Source organism: Papio anubis, chromosome 12 (assembly GCF_008728515.1).
Source record: "Papio anubis isolate 15944 chromosome 12, Panubis1.0, whole genome shotgun sequence".
Taxonomy (NCBI): Eukaryota; Metazoa; Chordata; class Mammalia; order Primates; family Cercopithecidae; genus Papio; species Papio anubis.
In genome coordinates, this window is record NC_044987.1 from 104,291,493 (window position 1) to 104,313,283 (window position 21,791).

A 21,791-nucleotide genomic window follows, 5' to 3' on the forward strand; every position below is an offset into this window, starting at 1 on the left:
ATTACTTATAATATATATTGGCACAATAACGGTTATGGCAGTTGCCCTAGTTAATGGTTTCATCAATTGTCTGAGCACCATAGAATCAAGTAATCCTGTAGCTGCTCTGAAAGAACACCCTAATTTCAATGCCAAGGAAACTGACATATAAACAAACTTTTCAGCCTTTAATACAAAAATTACTGTCTTGGGAAAAGAACATTAAATTAGAAACACAAAATAGAAACTAAGAAAAAAATGTCTAAAGGATTCAAATGAACCAATATGAAACAATTGTGTTCCTATCTGACAGAAGTTTTCAGTTATGCAGTGCTGAGATCCTTCAATACATGGACTCAGTTTAACAGGAAAAATGTGAGTCCCTAGTAAACCAGTACAGTGGGACAGGAGAGGGGGCAGAAGTGGAAATTTTGGAAAGCAAAGTCAAATTTTGGAAGACACAGGGACTGTGCTCTGAGGTGAAAGACATTGCTGACAGCCTTGTTGTGGCCACTGGAGATGGGAAAATAAGGGCAGGGTGGCTGAAGTGAAAAGGCTGTGTTCGAGCCCAGATTACTGACCTTTTAAAATACAATAGTTTATGATGAGTGTTGATGAGATTACAACATAGTCTTGACATTGCCTTTGTTCAGGGCACAAATGAAACACATTTCCTGCACAAAGAATGTCAAACCCAGATTCAGAACCGAGAACAATACCAAAGCTGATGCGTAAACATCCAGGCAGTTCATGAAAACAACCAGACCACTGGTGGGGGAAAGAGGGAGTGGATGGGGCTGCCAGCCTAATGATGTGGCACCTGCCAGAGAAGCGAAAGCAATGATTCAAACTTTTCCATTTTTAACTGTGTGGTTGGTATCCAGAGACACAGCCCCAAGAAACCACACACAGTGTAGTATACAGGTTAGTAGCACTGGCTTTGGGGTGGACATAGGTTCAAAGCCCAATGTTTTCATATATTAGCTGTGTGACCTTGGATATGTTTCAATCTCCCTGAGCCTCAGTTTCTTCCTCTGTAGTAAAAATAATTAGGTTTTTTTAAATTTGTTAATATTAGGGTATATAGAATAGAGAAAATATTAGGCACTTATCTATAGTTGTGTGAAGATTAAATACAGTAAAGTTTGTGTTGTGCATTGCAGAGCATCTGTTACACAGAAAGTTTACAGAGATGGTGGCCTAAAGGGCTTTGTGATGTGACTGCTGAAATAATGCAGGGGCCACCTACAAGAAGGAAATCTCTAGGTAGGATCTTGCCATTTTGCAGTTTCCAGTCCCATGGAGTTTTTTCTTTTTTTTTTTTTTAAATTCTGTTTTTAAATTCAGTTTCCGCCAGAAATGTTGAGATTGCAGCAACATTCACCCCCCTCCTCTCACTGGGTTTTAGCTGTGTTGCACCCGCGGACTGACTGCACTCTGGGCACGGTGCAAACTTTCCTTCTGCCGTCTTGGCAGAATGCCCCTCTCTAATTTCTCTACCTGTCAGACTTCAGGGGCACCCAACCCAAAGTCAGTGTCTCTATGAATCCTCCTACAGCTCTCCCTTCTCCCCTTCCTGCGCCTACCACCCTCCCCTTCTCCAGGCAAAGCTTGGTTTGCTCCTACAGACTCTGCCTGGTGTTTTACTGTTCTTCATCATAGTTATTACTCTAATAATCCCCCCTCCTCCCCACTCCCCGCAACCAACACACATACAGACTATGCATCGGGGTAGCGATCAGTGTTGGCCATGCCTTTTATCCTATAAAGGGCTCTCAATGTTGAATGATGGTTGATGGAGTGAATGGCTAGGCTGGGAGGGTAGAGATGGGACATCCTCCAGCCCCACTGGCTTCTCCTTATATCTATCCAAGACCTGGGAATGACAACAGACTATTGTGTCTTCCCGGGAAGGGAAGGATGGGGCCAAGCTGGAAAGCCTGCAGGCTCCACAGTCGTGTGCCTGGGTTCAATTCCCAGCTCTGCATCTTATTAACCATGTGACTTCAGACTTAACCCTTCTGTGCCTCAGTTTCTTCCTCTAAGTGGGGATGACAATAATGCCTCCTCACGAGGCTGTGAAGTTGAAATGAAACCAAATGGGTAAAATGCTTAGACTTGTATCTGACACATCGTAAAGCTACATATGATGGGTTTTCTTTTTCTTCAAATTTTAGCTCAGGGACCTTTCCCTGACCCTCAAATTCTTAGTAGAAACAACTCCCCCCACCCCGCCCCCGCCGCAACCGACCTCATTACCATGTGTCCTGGTCTGGATAGCACTTATTCCTAAGGGAAACAGCTTTTGGGATCTCCTGGCTTCTTGCTGTCTACCCCACTGGAAATGTCCACTGCATAAGGACAGTGATCAGACAGTGTTGTTCGGGCAGCTGGCCATTGTTGGGAGGTTTAATCATTGTCGAATGAATGATGGAATGATGACAAACAGCAGATAAAAGGTTTACATTAGGGCTGGCTGGTATTCTCGTTGTGTCTCATCCTGGCCAGGTGGGGAGGGGCAGCTGCCAGCAGGGCTCACCCACCAACAAATCTCCAATCAAGTCACATCAAGTACCGGCTGGAGGCAGTGAGTGTCCTGAACCAACCACAAACGGGCTGTTTTAGATTTCAAAACGACCACAAGGAGAAAGGAGAAAGAATAGGAGGAGGTGAGCTCCGAGGGAGGCGGATTTGAGAAAGGATTGGGGGCACAGACTCGGAACAAACAGGAGAGGAGGTGTTGGAAGGGATAACAAAAGATGGTACAGGGGCAAGATCGCCATGGAAACACTCCGCCGCCTGGACCGGAAGCCAAGCCTCCTCTTCAAGGTGGATTTCCACTTTGCAGCTTAAACTGTGTCACCACTCTCCCACTCCCAGAAATAACTGTGGATTTGCCCAAAGGCACATGGCTTCACAATTCTTGAAGCAAGCAAGAAGTAGAGGGCCCTGGCACTGGCAGCTTCCTAGGAGACGGAGGCCTACCAGGCAAATCAGTGTTGCGGGGGCTGGGGAGCTGAGCGGACTCTGAGACAGGAGGCCGTGCCTGTGAGCAGCTTACCATGAAAGAGGGGGTGTCTATGTCTACCCTACCTGGATGTTTGGGGCTTCCCCAAATCAGAGTGTTCCCAAGTGAGGCGTCCCTAGGCTCCACCTAGAACCCATCAAGTCAAACCTCTGAGGGGCCTGGGAATCTTCATTCCCCAAATGAAGCGGATGCACGTCAAAGTATGGGAACTGGCACTGACTTTATCTCTATTTTTATTGTGATATAATTTGCATACAGTGAAATATACACATCTTAAGTTTATAGCTTGATCAATTTTGACAAATATGTATCTCTCAGGCTGTAACCCACACCCCTCACGTGCCTCTTCCCAGTTCATTCTCCCCAAAGGCAGTCACTGTTCTGAAGTCTATTACCACTGATGAGTTCCACCTGTCATAGAACTTCATCTAAATCAGGGTTTCCCAACTTCAGCCCTAATGACATTTTGGGTTGATAATGCTTTGTTGTAGGGGAATTAGGGATTGAATGTGTGCCCTCAAATTCATATGTTGGAATTTTCACCCCTAATGCTATGATATTAGGAAGTGGGGCCTTTGAGGGGTGATCAGGTCATGAGGGTAAAGCCCTCGTGAATGGGATTAGTGCCCTTGAAGAAGACATGTGAGAGAGATGCTGTCTGCTCTCCACCATGTGAGGATGCAACAAAATGGCTCTCTGCAAACCAGGAAGTGGGTTTTCCCCAGACACCAGATTCACCAGCTCCTCAACCTTGGACTTCCAGCCTCTAGAACTGTGAGAAATAAACATTTGTTGTTGAAGTTACCCAGTTTATGGTAATTTGTTATAGCTGTCCAAACTGAGATAGGGGTTGACATTGTGGCATGCTTAGCAGCATTCCTGGCCTCCAGTAACAGCTCCCAACCCCCATGGTGACTGTGGTCAGTAGCAGCTCCACCGCCTCCATTTGCGGCAACCAAAAATGTCTCCAGACACTGCAAATGTCCCCTGAGGGGCCAAATTGTCTCTGGCTGAGATCCAGCTCTGTCAATGGAATCAGGCAGTATGTATTTGTAGACAGCTGCCTTCTTTTCGTCAGCATGTTTTGGTAATTAATCTCTGTTGCTAAGTGTACCTGAAACTCATTCCTTTTGTTGGTTGATGAATATTCCATTATAAGAATATGCCCCAACTGACTTCATTGTCCTATTGGTGGACGGCAGGGCTGCTTTCAGTGTTTGGCTGGGATGAGTTACATTGCTCTCAGTAGCCATGTCTAAGTCTTCTTGCGGATTCATGTTTTCCTTTCTCTTGGATAAATACGTGGGACTGGAACTGCTGAGTCATAGGATAGATTTATGTTTAACTTTTAAGAAACTTCCAGTTTTCCAGCGTGACTTGCCATTTTCCCTTCCACCGGCGCTGGTGAGCATCCCAAATGTCTCACGTCCTTGTCAACACTGGTGTTGTCAGTCTTTTTGATTTTAGCCATTTTAGTGGGTGTGTAGTGGTGTGTACATTTTTTTAACACCTTCTTGGGTAATTCTCACAAAGAGCTGTATTAGTTATCTATTGCTGTGTAACAAACTGCCCCAAAACACAATAGTTTAAAACAACAATTCTTATTATCTCAGTTTCTGTGGGGTCAGAAATCCAGTCATGGCTTACCTGGGTCCTTTGGCTCAGAATCTCTGCCAGGCTGTAGTCAAGGTGTCCTCTGGGTCTGTGCTTATCTCAGGGTTTGTCTGGGGAAACCTCTACCTCCAAGCTCGCTCTTGTGGTTGTTGGCAGGATTCAGTTCTTCCTGCAGTGCCCTCAGGTCTTTGCACATGGGGCTCTCTATAGGAAAGCTCTCAACATTTAAGTGTGTTTTATCAGAGGGAGTGGGTGAGAGAGAGCAAGGAAAATGGAATGTCATTTTTTCGGTAATCTAATCTTAGCAATATTGTCTTCTCACATCTGCATATTCTGTTCATTTGAAGCAAGTTACTAGGTCCAGTCTATATTCAAGGACAGGGGATTATACAAGGGCATGGACACCAAGGGACAGGACCCTGAAAGGTGTCATCACAGATGCACCTACCACGGCGGCTCTGGTGTGAGAATGCTTGGTCTAGACCAGAGCTTCTCCAACCACCTGTGAGAGAGGTTGCAGTTTAGCTTAGTTTAGGTTTGTTGTAATGCTCACACTCAATTTCTATATTTATCACAAATTAGTAAAAAAGTAACAACAAAAAATAGTTCATCAACTGGTCTCTACACACAAACCCCACTTTTCGTAGCACCTGACTAGACCCTAGAGTCACATAAATATTGCTGACATTTGTCGAGGGTTGGCTGGGCTAGCCTCTGTCCTAAGAGCTCTGAGTGGGTTATCCTATCTAATCCTCAATCCAGCCCCAAGAGATAGATGCTATTGTTAGCATCCCCATTTTACAGATGAAGAAACTGGGCACAGAGAAGTTAATTAATCGGACCCGAGGTCCCACAGCAAGTAATTGACAAAGCCCAGACTCCAACTAAGCTGTCTTGTTTTAGAGCCTGAATACCTGATCAGCAGGATATATTTCATTATATACACGCCAGTATTAGAGCCCAGAGCGACAGACTCTTGCAGGTCCCTCTGCCCTGGCCTCACAACCCCCTTAGCGGGGGCTTAGCTATACTATAGACCTCAGTAGCAGCAGTGGCCTATGGTTGGCATCATCTGAATATTGGATTCTCAACTGGATGCTTCTTCTCTGCCCTCCCCTTTTTTAAAGTTCAAGTTTAAAGAGTAAAGATGTCCCCTTTTTCAGCTGGATCTGTTTCCCCAACCTGCAACCTCCTGGGTGGTGCAATGCTACTGTAAGAGGGATGTCCCAGCATGAAACCCCAAATTAATAAACAGCCTTAAGGTGAAAAATTAATCATGTCATAAAAGGGGTCACCTAGCATCTTTGGTAAGATGAAATGTTTGTTTACAGATCATTAACTACATAATTAATTTTTGGTTTTCCAACATAAGCCCCATAAGGGAAGGACAGCATCTGTCCTGTTTACTCCCATATTCCGAACACTTAGCATAGAACCTGGCTTGTAGTGGGGCTCAATAAATATTTGTTCATTAAATGAAGGTTCAGGTTCCACCCCCCATGCCATCTGTCTCTGCCTGGATTATTACCGGAGGCAGAGCTGGAGGCGTCTGTGCTGCCCTTCATGAGGAAGCAGGAGCCGGAGAACGGTGGGCGGGGCCCGGGAGGAGGAAGGAAAAGCACAGGGGCATTACCGAGCCACTACCACTTGGCATTCAGGGTGACTGCTGGATCTGCAGGGGTCATCTTCCAAAAGGCGACTGAAGGCACTTTTGGGAACAGTGAGGAGGAGGAAGGAGAATTCATTGCCTGTCTTCCAGCTCACAGGGGTCGGGTTCCTCCCGTAGAGGTGTTTGATTTCGGGTTTTTTTTTTTTTTTCTCTTTCTCTCTCTCTCTTTTTTTTTTTTTTAAATTTATTATGGTAAAAGAACATAACATAAAATTTACCATCTTAACCATTTTTAAGTGTACAGTTCAATGGTTTGTGTGTGTGTGTGTGTGTGTGTGTGTGTGAGATAGGATCTCCCTCTGTTGCCCAGGCTGGAGGGCAGCAGTGCAATCTTGGCTCACTACAGCCTTCACCTCTGGGTTCAAGTGATCCTCTCACCTCAGCCCCCTGAGTAGCTGGGACTACAGGCGTGCACCACCATACCCAACTAATTTTTTTTTTCTTTTGTAGAAATGGGGTCTCACTATGTTGTCCATGCTTGTCTAGATCTCCTGGGCTCAAGCCATCCTCCTGCCTCAGCCTCCCAAAGTGCTGAGAGTACAGGCATGAGCCACCATGCCCAGCCTCAGTTCAGTGGTATTAATTCATTCAGGATGTTTTACAAACATCACCACCATCCATTTCCGTAACACTTTTTGTGCTGTAAAACAAAAAATCTGTACCTACCCATTGAATAATAACTTCCCATTTTCCCCTCCCCCACCCTCTGGCATCTACCATTCTACTTTCTGTCTCTATGATTTTGAGGACTCTAAGAATTTCATTTGAGTGGAATCATACAATAGGTGTCTTTTTGTGACTGGTTGATTTCACTTGGCATCATGTCCTCAAGATTCACCCATGTTGTAGCATGTGTCAGAATCTTCCTCCTTTCTAAGGCAGAATAATACTCCATTGTATAGATATACCACATTTTGCTTATTCATTCATCTGTTCATAGATATTTGGATTGCTTCACCTTTTAGCGACTGTGAGTAATGCTACAGTGAACATGGGTGTAAATATCTCTTCAAAGACCTTGCTTTCAATTATTTTGAGTATATACCCAGAAGTGGAATTGCTGGATCATACAGCAATTTTATTCTTAATTTTTTTTTTTTTTTTTTTAGACAAGATCTTGCTCTGTCACCCAGGCTGGAGTGCAGTGGCACGATCTTGGCTCACTGCAACCTCTGCCTCCCAGGTTCAAGCGATTCTCCTGCCTCAGCCTCCTGAGTAGCTGGGATTACAGGTGTGCACAACCAGGCCCAGACGAATTTTTGTATTTTTGGTAGACATGGGGTTTCCCCATGTTGGCCAGGCTGGTCTGGAACTCTTGACCTCAAGTGATTCACCCAATTCTGCCTCCCAAAGTGCTGGGATTATAGGCGTGAGCCACCGTGCCTGGCTATTTTTCGTTTTTTAGGGAACTACTATACTGTTTTCCACAGCAGCTGTACATTTTACATTCCCACCAGCAGTGCACAGAATTCCAATTTCTTCACATCCTCACCAATGCTTGTCATTTTCTGTTTTGTTGATAGTAGCCATTCTAATGGATGCGGGGTGGTATCTCACTGTAGTTTTTATGGCATTTCTCTGGTGATTAGTGATGATGAGCATCTTTTCATGTGCTTATTGGCCATTTGCATATCTTCTTTAGAGAAGTGTCTATTTAAGTCCTTTGCTCATTTTTGAATCAGGTTGTTTGGGTTTTTGTTGCTGAGTTCCCCTGTGGAGCTTTAACTCTCTGCACATCTGGGTTGCTTCTGAGTGGACAGAGTGTTCCTGGTGTCTCACACCTCAGCAGGCATGGAGAAGTCCCAGGGCAGAAGGCAAGAGAGGTATGGCTTGAGCCCAATGTGAGACCCTGTGGGGCTGTGCCCATGGACAGCTGGTTGGACGCAGTGGGAGGAGCAAGCAGCCAAAGGTCCCAGGGACAGGTGAGGCTGGGAGAATCTGAGGAGGTACATTTGAGGGGTCTGATGCACATCTGAGGGTGTGATTCTTCTATCCAGATGCACATGCAATGCCAAGCACAGCTGTGCACCCATCCCCTAATTGTTGAATGCCTGTCTCCCCTGGAAATCTTACCTTATTCATCCTGCAGATATACTTCCCAGGCCCTATTCCTGGGCTTCAAGGGACACATAGACAGAGAATATCTGATTCTAAGTCCTGCCCCTCATGCACCCATGGTGGAAGGCTGGAGCAAGGTCTCTCTCTAGGGCCCTGCTACCCTGAGCACCTCCTTCCCCCAGACATTCTTGTTCTTCACCTAGAACCCTCTCCCAGGCTTCCTCTCTCAACCTCTGAACCTATTTTCTGTTTGTCTGGCACTGAAGTTTCAGCTATTTAAGTGCAAAGATAGATGCATTTGAAAGATGTGATGGAACCAAGTTTGAAATGCAATAAATAAGATTGTACAAGAGAAGGAGATAGGTAATGAGCTGCTGCTTTTGCTCCTTGAAGAGACTCGTGTAGCTGTCATCAGACTCTGCTCTTGGCCTGGGCAAAGGCTGTAAGTCATTCCCAGCTAAAGCCAGCCATTTGCCACACAGGATAAAGTGGGAAAAGAATAAACAGCAAATGAGGATGCCTTGGGCTGGATGCAGAGATTCAAGAGGGGTTCTTTCTACCCCAGGCCCAGTTTCTCCACACCAGGGTCATGATCTCCTGTGATGCTTGTGAAAAAAGGCAATGCATCAGTTTGGGATGCTCTGGGTTGCAAGGCACAAAAGTCCCAATTCAAACTGGCTTAAACAATAAGAACAGTATTGCTCATGTAACTTGAAATGCAGAGGCAGGACAGATTGCAGGACTGGTTGGCTGAGCAGCTTAATGACATTGCCATCAAGGACATGGGTTCTTTCTGTCTCTCCACACTGCTGCCCCAAGGCTGACTCACCTTGCAGTCACAAGGCAGGGCCACCCGCTTCCTGTCCAGGGAGGAGGGGACTTCTACTACTGTGGAATCCAAGTCCCTCCCTTCCCCAGGACGGGTGCCAACCCCTAGGAATCGGTCACCAAGATAATGCCAAGAAATGGAAAGATCTGACCCTCTTCCTGGGAGCTGGGGATGGGATGGAACCTAGACAACCTGGTGATGTGGAGGGCGGGTGGAGGGGAGAGGGAATGGGTATTGGTAGACAACTAAGAAATGCCCAATCTTTTGCTCTAGGAGTGCATTTTAAGCTCTGGTAACAAGCTCCTGAGGTTATCAGGGACACACAAACTGAGATCCACTGAGGAGGGAGGAAGGCAGAGCCAGACTCTGTCACGACTTGAGGCAACACAGAGTGAACTTCACTCAGAGCTGAGCCCAGTGATTATTTCCCCCTTGAAAATGCAAAATCATCCAAATTGCATCGAACTGGGAATGAAGCCCAGCCCTTTTCTCAGATGATTGAATTGGGATGAAACCAAATATAAACACAAAAAATGTTTCCCGGGCCACCCAAACAGTCTTAGTTCTGGTCCCAACCAAGTGAGAGCAGAGGGTGACGTGACTTTAAGTCAGGTGTGTGCTGAGGCCCAGCAGCCTCTGGGAGCACTTTTGTGCCGATGAATGGGAGGGAGTGGCAGCGGGTGGGCCCCTGAGATGCTGTGGTTGTCATTTAGAATCCAGTGGCAAGACCAACAGGGATTTTGCAGGGGGTGGCGAGGGGGTGGTGTTGAGAAGCAGCTGCAGGACAATGGAAATGACGTGAATTTTGAAGTGAAAACATCTAGAGGCTTTATGATACATACCACTTGTCAGTTGTATGATTGCGAGCTTCCCTGAGCCTCAATTTCCTCATTGTGAAACAGTAGGATGAAGGTAATACAGAGTTATATGAAATATTGAAGGTGGAGGTAACTTTGTATAGGATAGAAAGATGGCGACATTAGTCATTGCTCTGTGTCTCTTCCAAGGGCCCTGAGCATCTGGTGTCAGGAGCACAGAATTTTACTTCCCCAACCCCGGTCTTCGCCCCTGCCTTCTAAATCACCCTCTCTTTCAAGGTCTCAGTCACGCCCTGGCTCCTCCCTGAAGGCCAGCTCGGCCTCCTGGGCACCTCTGATTGTGTCCTGCATGTACTGTGCACAGGCTATCAGGTGTTATTTACACATATTGCCTCCCGTCCGCTTCTGTGTTGCGGTCCTGAGTGGCCAAAGATACTTGTTTATTTCACCTGTTTGTGATCATCTCCAACTCATCTATACCTGAAAATAAAGCAATGGTGTCTCTCACCTCTTTGCAGCCTAAAAAAGCAACTCAGAATGTGGAGTAGGATAGCCTGCAAATCACCTATCACTTAAGGTGACGGCCCAGAGAGGTGGAATTACCTGCCCAAAGTGACCTAGCTCCAGCGGTAGGGTTGGTACCGGAAGCTAGCCTCCTTGATGCCAGTGACACTCTCAGTGGGGGTGGAGGTACAAAGGGGGCCTGATTTTGCAAATCATGCATGTCCCTCCCAGGGTGACTGGTGGCTATGTGTAACAAGATAATGATAAATGTTTCCGATGGGGACTGCTGTGCTGGGGAAAGATTTGGAGGCAAGAAAAGTGTCAAGAGCCCTGGGGGCAGTGGGCTTTGGGCCAGGCTGATCTAGGCTTTCTCTGCTGCTGCCCTCACCAGCTGCATGATTCCAAGTGACTTCACTCCACCGTAGTCAGAAATGCTTTTAGAGCCCATGTGTGCCAGGCACACTCAGTGGTGATCAGGATACAATCAGGTCCTCGCTTGGGTTACATTATAATCTACTGTGCAGTGTTTCTGAGAGGAGAACTGAGGGTTTCTTAAATCTCCTCCGAGCCTCAGTTTCCTTATCTGTACAAGAAGGATAATCTCTACCTTTTAGGGAAGTTTAGAAGAAAACATGTGAAAATGCAGGGGCAGCAGCAGGATAGGGGGCCCAGCAGGAAGAGGTTGTCCAAGAGGTCACCGAGAGGCCAGCCCCTGTTTCCTGCCCCTTTGGGCCCTGCTGCAGCTTCTTATGTCCAATGGATGAAACTAATTAAGGAATGTCCCTATCACCTAGGTCCAGCCTCCTTCGGGAATGGTTGGGGACAGAGTCCTAACCGGGGCAGAATGTCCAGGATGCATCCTGGGATAATTAAAGAGGGTACAAAAATTAGAAACACAACTTTTTGAAATAGTGCAAACTGTTAAGTGCCTCTCCTTCCAGACCACGTCCAGTTCCATCCCTATGCAGTGCAGGGTCACTCCTGCCACTGGGCAGGGCAGCCTGAGTCCTGCTGCCAGCCATTTGCACCCACTACCCGCTTCAGCCACAGAGATGGGAGGGCCAGGAGTGCCAGCATGCAGGGCAGGAGGCTTCTTGGGAACTCAGTCGTAGATCTCAGTCTTCAGATCTGCCTGTCTAATCTGAGGGCCCTTTTGTGGGCTGCCCACCCAGGTGCCAGCAATTTAAGCTCTAGACCTGGTCTTCAATCCTGAGGACCAGGAAGGCTCCTCTTGCTACCTGTCATATAACTTTGAGTCTCTCAAATAGAAGGGAGAGACAGAAGATCCCACTTCTCTCTGTGAGGGGCCCCACATACTTAAGGGTTGACAAGCAGGTGGGTCTTTTCGAAAAGAAAGATTCCCCTTTTTTCCGAGCGAAAAGGGCTTAGCCTAGAGCACACAACTGGACAAGTGGTACACAGGCTGCATTTTGGCTTCTACTCTGTCCTCATCCAGAGACTTTTGTGCAGTGCACAAACCATACAACATGGCAGCCCTAGTCACAGGTATTTATTGCATACTCCCTGTGAGCTGACACCATGCTAGGCACAAGGGACACAGCAACTTGATGCCCAGTGACACTCTCAGTGTGGGTGGAGGTGCAAAGGGAAATTGGTTTTGCAAGTCATGCATGTCTCTCCCAGGGTGACTAGTTGCTGTGCGTAACAAGATAATGATAAATGTCTCTGATGGGGACTGCTCTGCTGGGGAAAGACTTGAAGACAGGGCAAACATCGAGAGCCATGGGGGCAGTGGGCTTTGGACCAGGCTGATCTAGGCAGGAGCAAGACAAGACATAATTCCTGTGCTAATAGATCTCACATGCTAGTGGGAGATACTTACTACAAACAGGCCAGCCTATGATCAAAACAATATAGGGTGAGATCAATGCTGTGAAGCAAAAGAGTGGAATGTGGTGATAGGGAGGGACAGGCTTGGGGGAGGGATTTAATTTAGATTGGAAGGTTAGAGATGGACTCCTTGGTCAGACTTCAGGTGTGAGGTGGAGCCGGCCATGCAAAAAGCAGGTGGAGGTAGGGGTGGGCGGTTTGGGAGGAAAAGTTAGGAGTTCGAAGCTGGACCAAGGAAAGAGCCCAAGCTGTTTGAGAAGCAGGGAGCTCAGTGACTGCAGGTGAGCAAAGGAAGGATTGGGGGCGATATCAGACAGATGAGCAGGATCAAGCTAGGCAAGCTGCAGAGAGTCTGAATTTTGCTCCAAGTGTGGTGGGAGCCACTGGCATTTCTGAGCCATTAGGTGGAGAAGAGGAGGGAGGAAGAGAGAGGGGAGAATGAAGAGGCAAGGGAGCAGATGAGAGCAGCAGAGGGGCAACCACCTGCAGCAGGTCCAGGCAATACCCATGGGCACAGCCATAGGATGGATGGGCCGATGGATGGAGGAGGGATAGATGAACAGGGCCCACATCTCAGTGGATTGCGGATTCGAGTGAGTTTGATAGGTTGTGCTCTTCGGAGCAGAATGGAACCACACCTCTCCCTCTGCCTCCTACAACAGGTCAGTTCATCGCTTCTCCCTTCCATGGGGGTAAACAGACAGGAGTGCTCCTTTGTGGACTAATCAGAGTAATTTGTGTTTGCAGTTCAACGTTAAAAAATCCACGGAACCTGTTCAGCCCCGTGCCCTCCTCAAGTTCCCAGACATCTATGGACCCAGGCCAGCTGTGACGGCTCCAGAGGTCATCAACTATGCAGACTACTCACTGAGGTCCACGGAGGAGCCCACTGCACCTGCCAGCCCCCAACCCCCGAATGACAGTCGCCTCAAGAGGCAGGTCACAGAGGAGCTGTTCATCCTCCCTCAGAATGGTAGGGGTCTCCTGCCCCCTGCACTTCCATGGGCAGCACTCCAGTGGGGCTTGTCAATGTCTCTGTAGATGCTGTGTGTGACCTGCTGAGGAGGCTGAGTGCCCCAGCATTTGGCACCGGCCAAGCAGATGGGCACTAGGCCTCGGAATCATGATCCTTCCTTCCTGACAACGTGTTGCCATGGCACTTCTCCCCCAGGCTGCCAACTTTCCACTGGGAAATGGAGTCCCTTTCAAGTCATATGTGTGCAACTATAAGAGAGGATAAAGAGCCATGGTTAAAACCATGGGCTTCAGAGTCATGGGTTTAATTTGCTGCCCTTTCATATACTTGCTATGTGGCATGGGTCATGCTGTAACTCCATGAACCTCAGTTTCCTCATCCATAAAATGGGACTAGACTATTATCTGTCTGGTAGGGGAGTTGTAAAGTGTAGATAAAATCACGCACATAAAATGCTTAATTCAGGGCCTGGCACAAAAGAGGTAACAAAAAACGTATTGGATTTTTTGTTGTTTTTTTGAGTTAAGGTCCCAAGCAATTTTTTTTTTTTTGAGCTGGGGTCTTGCTCTGTCTCCCAGGCTGGAATTCAGTGGCATGATCATGGGCCATTGCAGGCTCAATCTCCCAGGCTCCAGTGATCCTCTCACCTCGGCCTCCTGAGTAGCTAGGACTACAGGTGCATGCCACCACGCCCAGATAATTTTTGCTTATTTTTTGTAGACATGAGATCTCACTATGTGGCCCAGGCTGGTCTCAAATTCCTGGGCTCAAGTGGTCTTCTTGCCTTGGCCTCTCGAAGTGCTGGGGTTACAGGCATGAGCCATCACACCCAGCCAAAACATATCGTTACTATTTCTACTCTCTTTTTCATCAGCATCCACATCAAGAGTGCGGAACCTTTAGGTGTACCATGCTGCTGCTGGGCACTGGGGAAGATATGGGAAGAAGAGACACAGTTGTCCCTGACCCAAAGAATATGTAGGCCTTTTAGAAAGACAAAACATAAAGCAGGGAGAATGGATTGTTGTGTAGTCTCTGTTTTGTTTTGTGTGGTTGGTGAGGGAGCCAGTGGACACAGATGCCGCCTAATGGACTGTGACATTGACCCCATGTGTTGTCTTGGTGTGGCCACTGTGATTCTGCACACAGCTGGGAAGACTTGGATTTGGGTTTCTAGCATAGGTGATAGAGATGGGAAAGGTGTAATCAGGAAAGCAGAACCCCAGTGTGGGTGGCAGTGACGATTTTGCCTTTCTTAACAGGTGTGGTGGAGGATGTCTGTGTCATGGAGACCTGGAACCCAGAAAAGGCTGCCAGTTGGAACCAGGCCCCCAAACTCCACTACTGCCTGGACTATGACCGTCAGAAGGCTGAATTGTTTGTGACTTGCCTGGAAGGTACTGCTCTTATTTGACTCTCGTGGGCTTCTGTGTGTCTGTCTCCCCTGGAGGAGCTGTGCAGACAGGATGGATCATCCGCAGCTGGAGGGAGCACAGGATTAGCACTCTAACAACCAGGCCCTGGAACACATGGAGCTTGGACACAAAGATTTCCCACATCCCCAACCCCAACAGTCCAAAGTGGGGATTCCTGGTTAACAAACATTTTTTCTCCAAATGGTGATTCAAGGACCAGGCTCCTTCCAGCTGTGGCTCCGTAACCCTCTCTTTGTCATCTGTATCCTTGCCATCTGTATCTGGCAGATGGAAGGAGAAAGAGAAGGAGGGGGCACGATCATTCCTTAACAGCCTTTACCTGGACTTGGTGGACGTCACTTCCGCTTGCATCCCATTGGCTATAACTCAGTCACATGAGCACACCCAACTGCAAAGCAGGCTGGGAAATGTGGGTTGGTGGGTGCCCAGGAAGGAAAGGCAATGAGTTTGGGGTGAAGAGCTAGCCATCTCTGCCATAGATGAATTTGAAATTGGACAGGGCTTTGTGCTGTACACAGAGGGTATTCCGAATGGTCAGAAAAACTTCTACAATCTAAGAGCCAAGCAGCATAAGGGTGGCAGGATGTCCTTGGTTTCTCTACCCTGACAGTTCACTTTAAGGACAGTAAATAAAGCTAAGACTTTGCAAAGAAATCAGGGCTAGCAATGGGGTCAGATAAATTGGAATTTTATATATAATTCTATTTTCTTTTTCCTTGTGTTATCTTATTATTATTAAAATCTTTTTCCTTGTATTATCTTTTAAGATTTTAAAGCACCTTCCTCCTATACTTTATTGTGTTTGGTCTTCACACTAGTGCGTTTTACAGATTAGGAAACTGAGGTCTGGCAAGTCATATGACTTGTCAAAGATCACTGCATCTAACTGGTGACAGAGCCAGGACTAAGTAGTCCCTTGAAGTTCAGTGGAAAGCTCTTGCTATTAAGACATATAGCCTCAGTTCTTCATCTTCTCTTCCTGTGAAATGTCAGCTACCACTTTCCAAATGATCACTGAAGAGCCAGTCAGAAAAGCACCAAAGGTGTAAATTTCTGGGCAGATCCACACATTGTGAAGCTTTGAAAACACCAAGGTTCAGAACATAAAGCCACACTCACTCATGAGGTAAGAGCCAAGTGATTCGCATGGAAAATGGTTACATGGTGACTATTTAAAGTTCAGAACAAACAGTTATGTGTCAGCAGCACCACTAGTAAAGGCCCCCAGCAGCAAGTCCTGGCACCTTGGCACATTTTCAGAATCCGGAGTTCAGGGGGCTCCAGGAAATGCCAAGTCTTGTCCCTGTTCTCCAAGAAGGAGAATCAGCATGTGCTGAGGCCAGCCTCCTCAAATGATCTATTTCTAAATGTCTCAGTGAAAGGCGATTCCCTGGTGCCCGGCATGGTCAGCCTTTCAGACACCCAAGGTCACATCATTAAGTTGGATTCCACAGCCCTAAGCAAGGCATTCTTCTGCCCCCTCCACTTGTCCTCAGGAAGTCCCATGCCTGTGTTGTTCTCCTTGCCTGCAGCTGTGACCAGCAACCATGATGGAGGCTGTGACTGCTATGTCCAAGGGAGTGTGGCCAATAGGACTGGCTCTGTGGAGGCGCAGACAGCCCTAAAGAAGCGGCAGCTGCACACCACCTGGGAGGAGGGCCTGGTGCTCCCCCTGGCGGAGGAGGAGCTCCCCACAGCCACCCTGACGCTGACCTTGAGGACCTGCGACCGCTTCTCCCGCCACAGTGTAGCCGGGGAGCTCTGCCTGGGCCTGGACGGGACATCTGTGCCTCTAGGGGCTGCCCAGTGGGGTGAGCTGAAGACTTCAGCGAAGGTAGGGTTACCCCTGGGTGAGAAAGGTAAAACTTGCCAGTGCAGCTTGGGATGGCAGAACCCGGTGTCCTCCTAGCAACTCTAGGCCAAGTCTTAGGGAACAAGCCTCAGAGACCTCCCTGGCTTGGGGCTGGAAGGGAGGTTGGAGTCTTGAATGGAGCAGAGGGCTAGAGGAGACCCATGGCCCAGGATCTGGGATCCCTAGTATCTGCTCCTAGTCTTGGCTCTAACTTGCCATGCAAAGACTCTCTCTGCCATCGTGGAAAATGCCATGCTGCGTGTATTACCTTTACTGCTATGAAGTATTGTCCTCATTTCAATCCAGTTATACTCTGTGCGCTCCTACTATGTGCCAGACACTGCAGGGCATTCTACCTTCCTTCCTTTGTGCAGGTGAGCATGAAGCGGGGAAGGGTGGAGCTCCACCACTCAGGAGTGTACAGACTAGGGGACAAACTGGCACAGACAAATGATGATGATATCTGACATGTTCCACTCTGAGCCATGGAAGAGCGACCTAACCAATGTGCTCTGATAAAGAATTCTAGAAGGCCCTGTGTGTTGGGCTCTGAAGGAGCAATCAGGGCTGGGGGCAGGCCCAGAGCCCGGTGATCCACGCAATCCCCAGACTGAGGATGATTTCCCCATATCTGCTGTTGGGCGGCCACGAGTGGGAAAGAAGGGTCTTCTGAGATGCCGCAGCCCTCAAGATTGGGGACCCTTGGGGAGCAGATCATTGTTCCCCTTGGGCCAAGACAGCAAGGGGGTCTGGAAAGGTCAGGGCTACAAGACGGTATGTAGTTGCTTAGGCCCCTGGGTCAAAGCCTCATGTAAGGGCCTGCACTGTGGTGCCTTGAGGGAACTTTCTAGGTGACTAGTCTCTCAGCCAGATGGGCAGTGCTAAACTGATCTAAAGACTGTATAAGCTGCATAGCCCCAAATAGGTATTATTAGGCACTTTCCAGAAAATGTTTGCCATCCCTCGTGCTAAAGCAAAGAGAAAAATACTGATTAAGGCACTATTTTTTTTTTTTTTTTTTTTTTTGAGACAGAGTCTCGCTTTGTTGCCAGGCTGGAGTGCAGTGGTGTGATCTCAGCTCACTGCAACCTCTGCCGCCAGGGTTCAAGTGATTCTCATGCCTCAGCCTCCCGAGTAGTTGGGATTACAGGCACATGCCACTACACCCAGCTAATTTTTGTATTTTTAGTAGAGACAGGGTTTCACCATGTTGACCAGGATGGTCTTGATCTCCTGACCTTGTGATCTACCCACCTCGGCCTCTCAAAGTCCTAGGATTACAGGTGTGAGCCACCGCGCCAGGCCAAGGGCACTATTTTTTAATGCTCACCGTGTATCAGTTGCTATGCTTAGGACTCTACCTGAGTGCTGCCACTCCCCAAATCAACCAGGTGAGAGAGACACCATGACTATCCACCTTACAGGTGAGGAAACGGATGGTCATAGTAGTTCAGGAATCCACACAGGGTCCCACAGCCAGGAAACAGCAGACCCTGAGGCTGAGTTGGTCTGACTCGAAATCCTGTGCTATCTCATTACTTGCCATGAAAGCCACCTGACAAGTATGAGGTGTGGCCAGCAGGCACCTTTCCGAATAGACACCCAGACTGCAGGAGGGAAGAGTACATTTCACCCACTGCCTGCTCCTCTTTTTGCTATGATTTCCTCCTTGCTCCATTTTTTCCTCTTTCCCAGGCTCAGAAAATTGACAGAAAAATCACAGCCACTCTCAGATAGAACTCAGCTGTTCCAAAGCCCACTCTCTAGTTAGTGTGTGATTTGGGACTTCTGTGGAATCACAGATGGGGATCCTGGGAGAAGGAATCAATACTTAGGATTATTAAACTAGTAAACTAGCTTTCTCTCGAGATGCAGAGACTCCCCTGCTGGGCTCTGAGACTTGGTACAGCCCCCAAAGGGCAGAAATCCAGCCAATCTAGGAAGAAGTCTCAGGCACCTAGCAGCTTCTCTCACTGCCCCCTAGAAGAGCAGCCATCATTCACTCATTCATTCATTCTGCAAATACCTTGCCCAGTTTCTACCATGTGCCAGGCACTGTGCCAAGAACTAGGGACACAGCAACAGTAATTAAGATGAAGTCCTGACCTCATAGCTCATCCTAATAATTATCATACTTTCTGTAGCTGTCTCTGTTCTGCAAATACATACTCACAACTGCTTTGATCACTGACCTGTTTACTACAAATGTGAACAACCTCAGAGGGTGGCATGGAGTTAGAAGTAGGAGGTGAACTTCTGGGTGTATAGGGCAGGAGAAAGCTGGAAGTCCAGGCCAGGGATCCCCTCGCCCCAGCTAGAGGGTGTGGGCTGATGGGCTGGTTTGAACAAGGTGAGTGGAGCCCTCAGTCATTGCAGCTCAGATGTTTTTCTTCTCTAGGCCAGAATGGGTTAACAGACATGCCCACAGTGCCCAGTTCTAGCTGGAATATACTCAGCCAAAAGTGCCATGTGCATCAAGAGGGACTCACAGGGCAACCCACTCCAAGGGCAGTCTTTTAAAATTATTATTATACTTTAAGTTCTAGGATACATGTGCAGAACGTGTAGGTTTGATACATAGGTATACATATGCCATGTTGGTTTGCTGCACTCATCAACTAGTCATCTATATTATGTATTTCTCCTAACGCTATCCCTCCCCCAGCCCCCCACCACCTGACATGCCCTGGCATGTGATGTTCCCTGCCGTGTGTCCAAGTGATCTCATTGTTCAATTCCCATCTAAGAGTGAGAACATGCGGTGTTTGGTTTTCTGTCCTTGTGATACTTTGCTGAGAATGATGGTTTACAGCTTCATCCATGTGCCTGCAAAGGACATGAACTCATCCTTTTTTATGGCTGCATAGTATTCCGTGGTGTATATGTGCCACGTTTTCTTTATGCAGTCTATCATTGATGGACATTTGGGTTGGTTCCAAGTCTGCTATTGTGAATAGTGCTGCAATTAACATATGTGTGCATGTGTCTTTATGGTAGCATGATTTATAATCCTTTGGGTATATACCCAGTAATAGGATCACTGGGTCAAATGGTATTTCTAGTTCTAGATCCTTGAGGAATCGCCACACTGTCTTCCACAATGGTTGAACTAGTTTACACTCCCACCAACCGTGTAAAAGCGTTCCTATTTCTCCACATCCTCTCCAGCCTCTGTTGTTTCCTGACTTTAATGATCGCCATTCTAACTGGCGTGAGATGGTATCTCTTTGTGGTTTTGATTTGTATTTCTCTGATAACCAGTGATGATGAGCATTTTTTCATATGTCTGTTGGCTACATAAATGTCTTCTTTTGAGAAGTGTCTGTTCATATCCTTTGCCCACTTTTTGATGGGATTGTTTTGTTTTTTTTTTCTTGTAAATTTGTTTACATTCTTTGTAGATTCTGGATATTAACCTCCAAGGGCAGTCTTGCATGGTTCACTGAGACCTGAGAGAAAGAAAACCAGGGAAAACCAGGGAAAGGAAGAAGAAAGAAAGGATTACTTTAGTCCGCAAGTATTTTCAGCAGCAGTGCCCAGGGAGCAGGTGCTGTTGAAATTGTCTGGCTACGTGCAGCTGGTTAGGCTAGTCAAACCTCACCCTATGCAAAAGTGAAGATCCCTGCAGAGGCCAACAGGTGCTGACTCCTCTCACCTGGTCTGCAGGGAGCAGAGGACTCAAGTCTGGTCACCCTGTGGCTATAGCCCGGGCTACCTGTGGCCCTCTAATAATCGACCATGAGCCAGGAGGCTGGTGCCCATCCCAACTCTATGGACATCTCTCTGGGTGCCTGGTACAAGTCCCTGGGCCTCAGTTCCTTCACTGTGAAATGAGAGGGTTGGGAAGGGCTGTCAACTGAGAAAGCTGGAGAGCCATGGATTCAGGAGTTAGGTTTTGCTATCAGACTGGACCTCCTTTCCAAGGCTTGCTTTTGCCACTTCCTGCCTATGTGACCTCTGGCAACGATGTTTCCTTTCTGAATCTCAGGTTCTTATGTTAAAATGGGAACAAAATCAGTAGCCCTCTCGGGGTTGTCGTCAAGATTATAAATGGGATGTGCTACCCTTTTTTCACAAATGTTTATTGTGTGCCCACTGTGTCCCAGGTGCTGGGGTTGCATAGTGTGAACAGAGGCCACAGTGGCGCTTACTTTCTAGTGGGATGGACCATGTAATTGCATCTCACACACAACGTTTAGTAAGTGTTAGCTGCTATCATTCATTTCATCACCAAGATCCTTTGAGGCTCCCAAATCATTTCTTCATATGACCAGTCCCTCAAAACTTGTGGAATCACTGGGGTCATGCAGAAATGGAGGCTTAGAAAAGTTAAGTAACTTACCCAAGATCACAATGGTAGGATTGGAACTTGGACCCAGTTAATCTGGTCTAGAGTCTATGCTCGCATTACTCTTGTTCTGGATTAGTAATAAGTGTTGTTTTGACTGTTGTCATTAGAATTGTAATTTATGACCTTTACTAAGAACTTGCTATATGCATTTTCTCACTTCATCCTCTGATATCTATATTTCTTCATAGCATTTAATGCTGCCCAATGTTACATATTTAATCACTTCCTGTCTGTCTTCCCTATGTGACTGCAAGCTTCCTTGAGGCTGATTGTGTTGAGTTCATGGCTTTAATTATGGCGTCTGGAATACAGTAGGTGCATTACATATGCTTGCTGAATGACTGAATCCAGAGAGGTCACAGTGAGCAAAGAAAAACTGATTTCAGCCCTTCTGAGTGCCTGGTCCAGGATGGATGAACAGACATCCTGGGTGTGACAGGAGGGGAGGATGCTTAGGAAGCCATGGTGGCTGTTAGCCAGGGCCCCAGCCTGGTACCAGACCTCACTGAATTACCCTCATTGCACAGCTGGGAAAGAGGGACAAACCTGGAGGGAAGGGGCACAGGACTGAAAGCTGTGACATCTGGAGAGACAAGCTTCCATGGGCCCTTCCCCCACTCCCACTCCCCGCTCTCCATCTTGGCACAGCAGGCCACATATCTGCCTCTTCTTTGGAATTTCGAGGGAAGGGCATCTTCTTCCTGCTCAACAGAGGAGACTTCCGACCTTCAGCTGATCCCTGCCCACACACTCCCTTCTCTTTCCCGCCAGGTCTCCCCAGAGCTTGGATTGCAACCAAACACCCACCTCCTGGGAGGTGTCTTTT

General features: G+C 47.5%; 1 protein-coding gene across 2 annotated transcripts in view; it reads left to right on the plus strand.

Annotated features, from left to right (window-relative positions):
• Positions 1-21,791, plus strand: part of SYT13 (synaptotagmin 13) — a 45,974-nt gene that overhangs the window by 17,192 nt on the left and 6,991 nt on the right. For both annotated transcript variants that reach the window (XM_009186238.4, XM_003909988.4), the window contains exons 2-4: positions 13,098-13,323; positions 14,589-14,723; positions 16,295-16,596. In XM_009186238.4, the coding sequence (XP_009184502.1) occupies positions 14,612-14,723; positions 16,295-16,596 (414 nt within the window). In that variant the 5' untranslated portion in view covers positions 13,098-13,323; positions 14,589-14,611. The remainder of the gene's footprint in view (positions 1-13,097; positions 13,324-14,588; positions 14,724-16,294; positions 16,597-21,791) is intronic.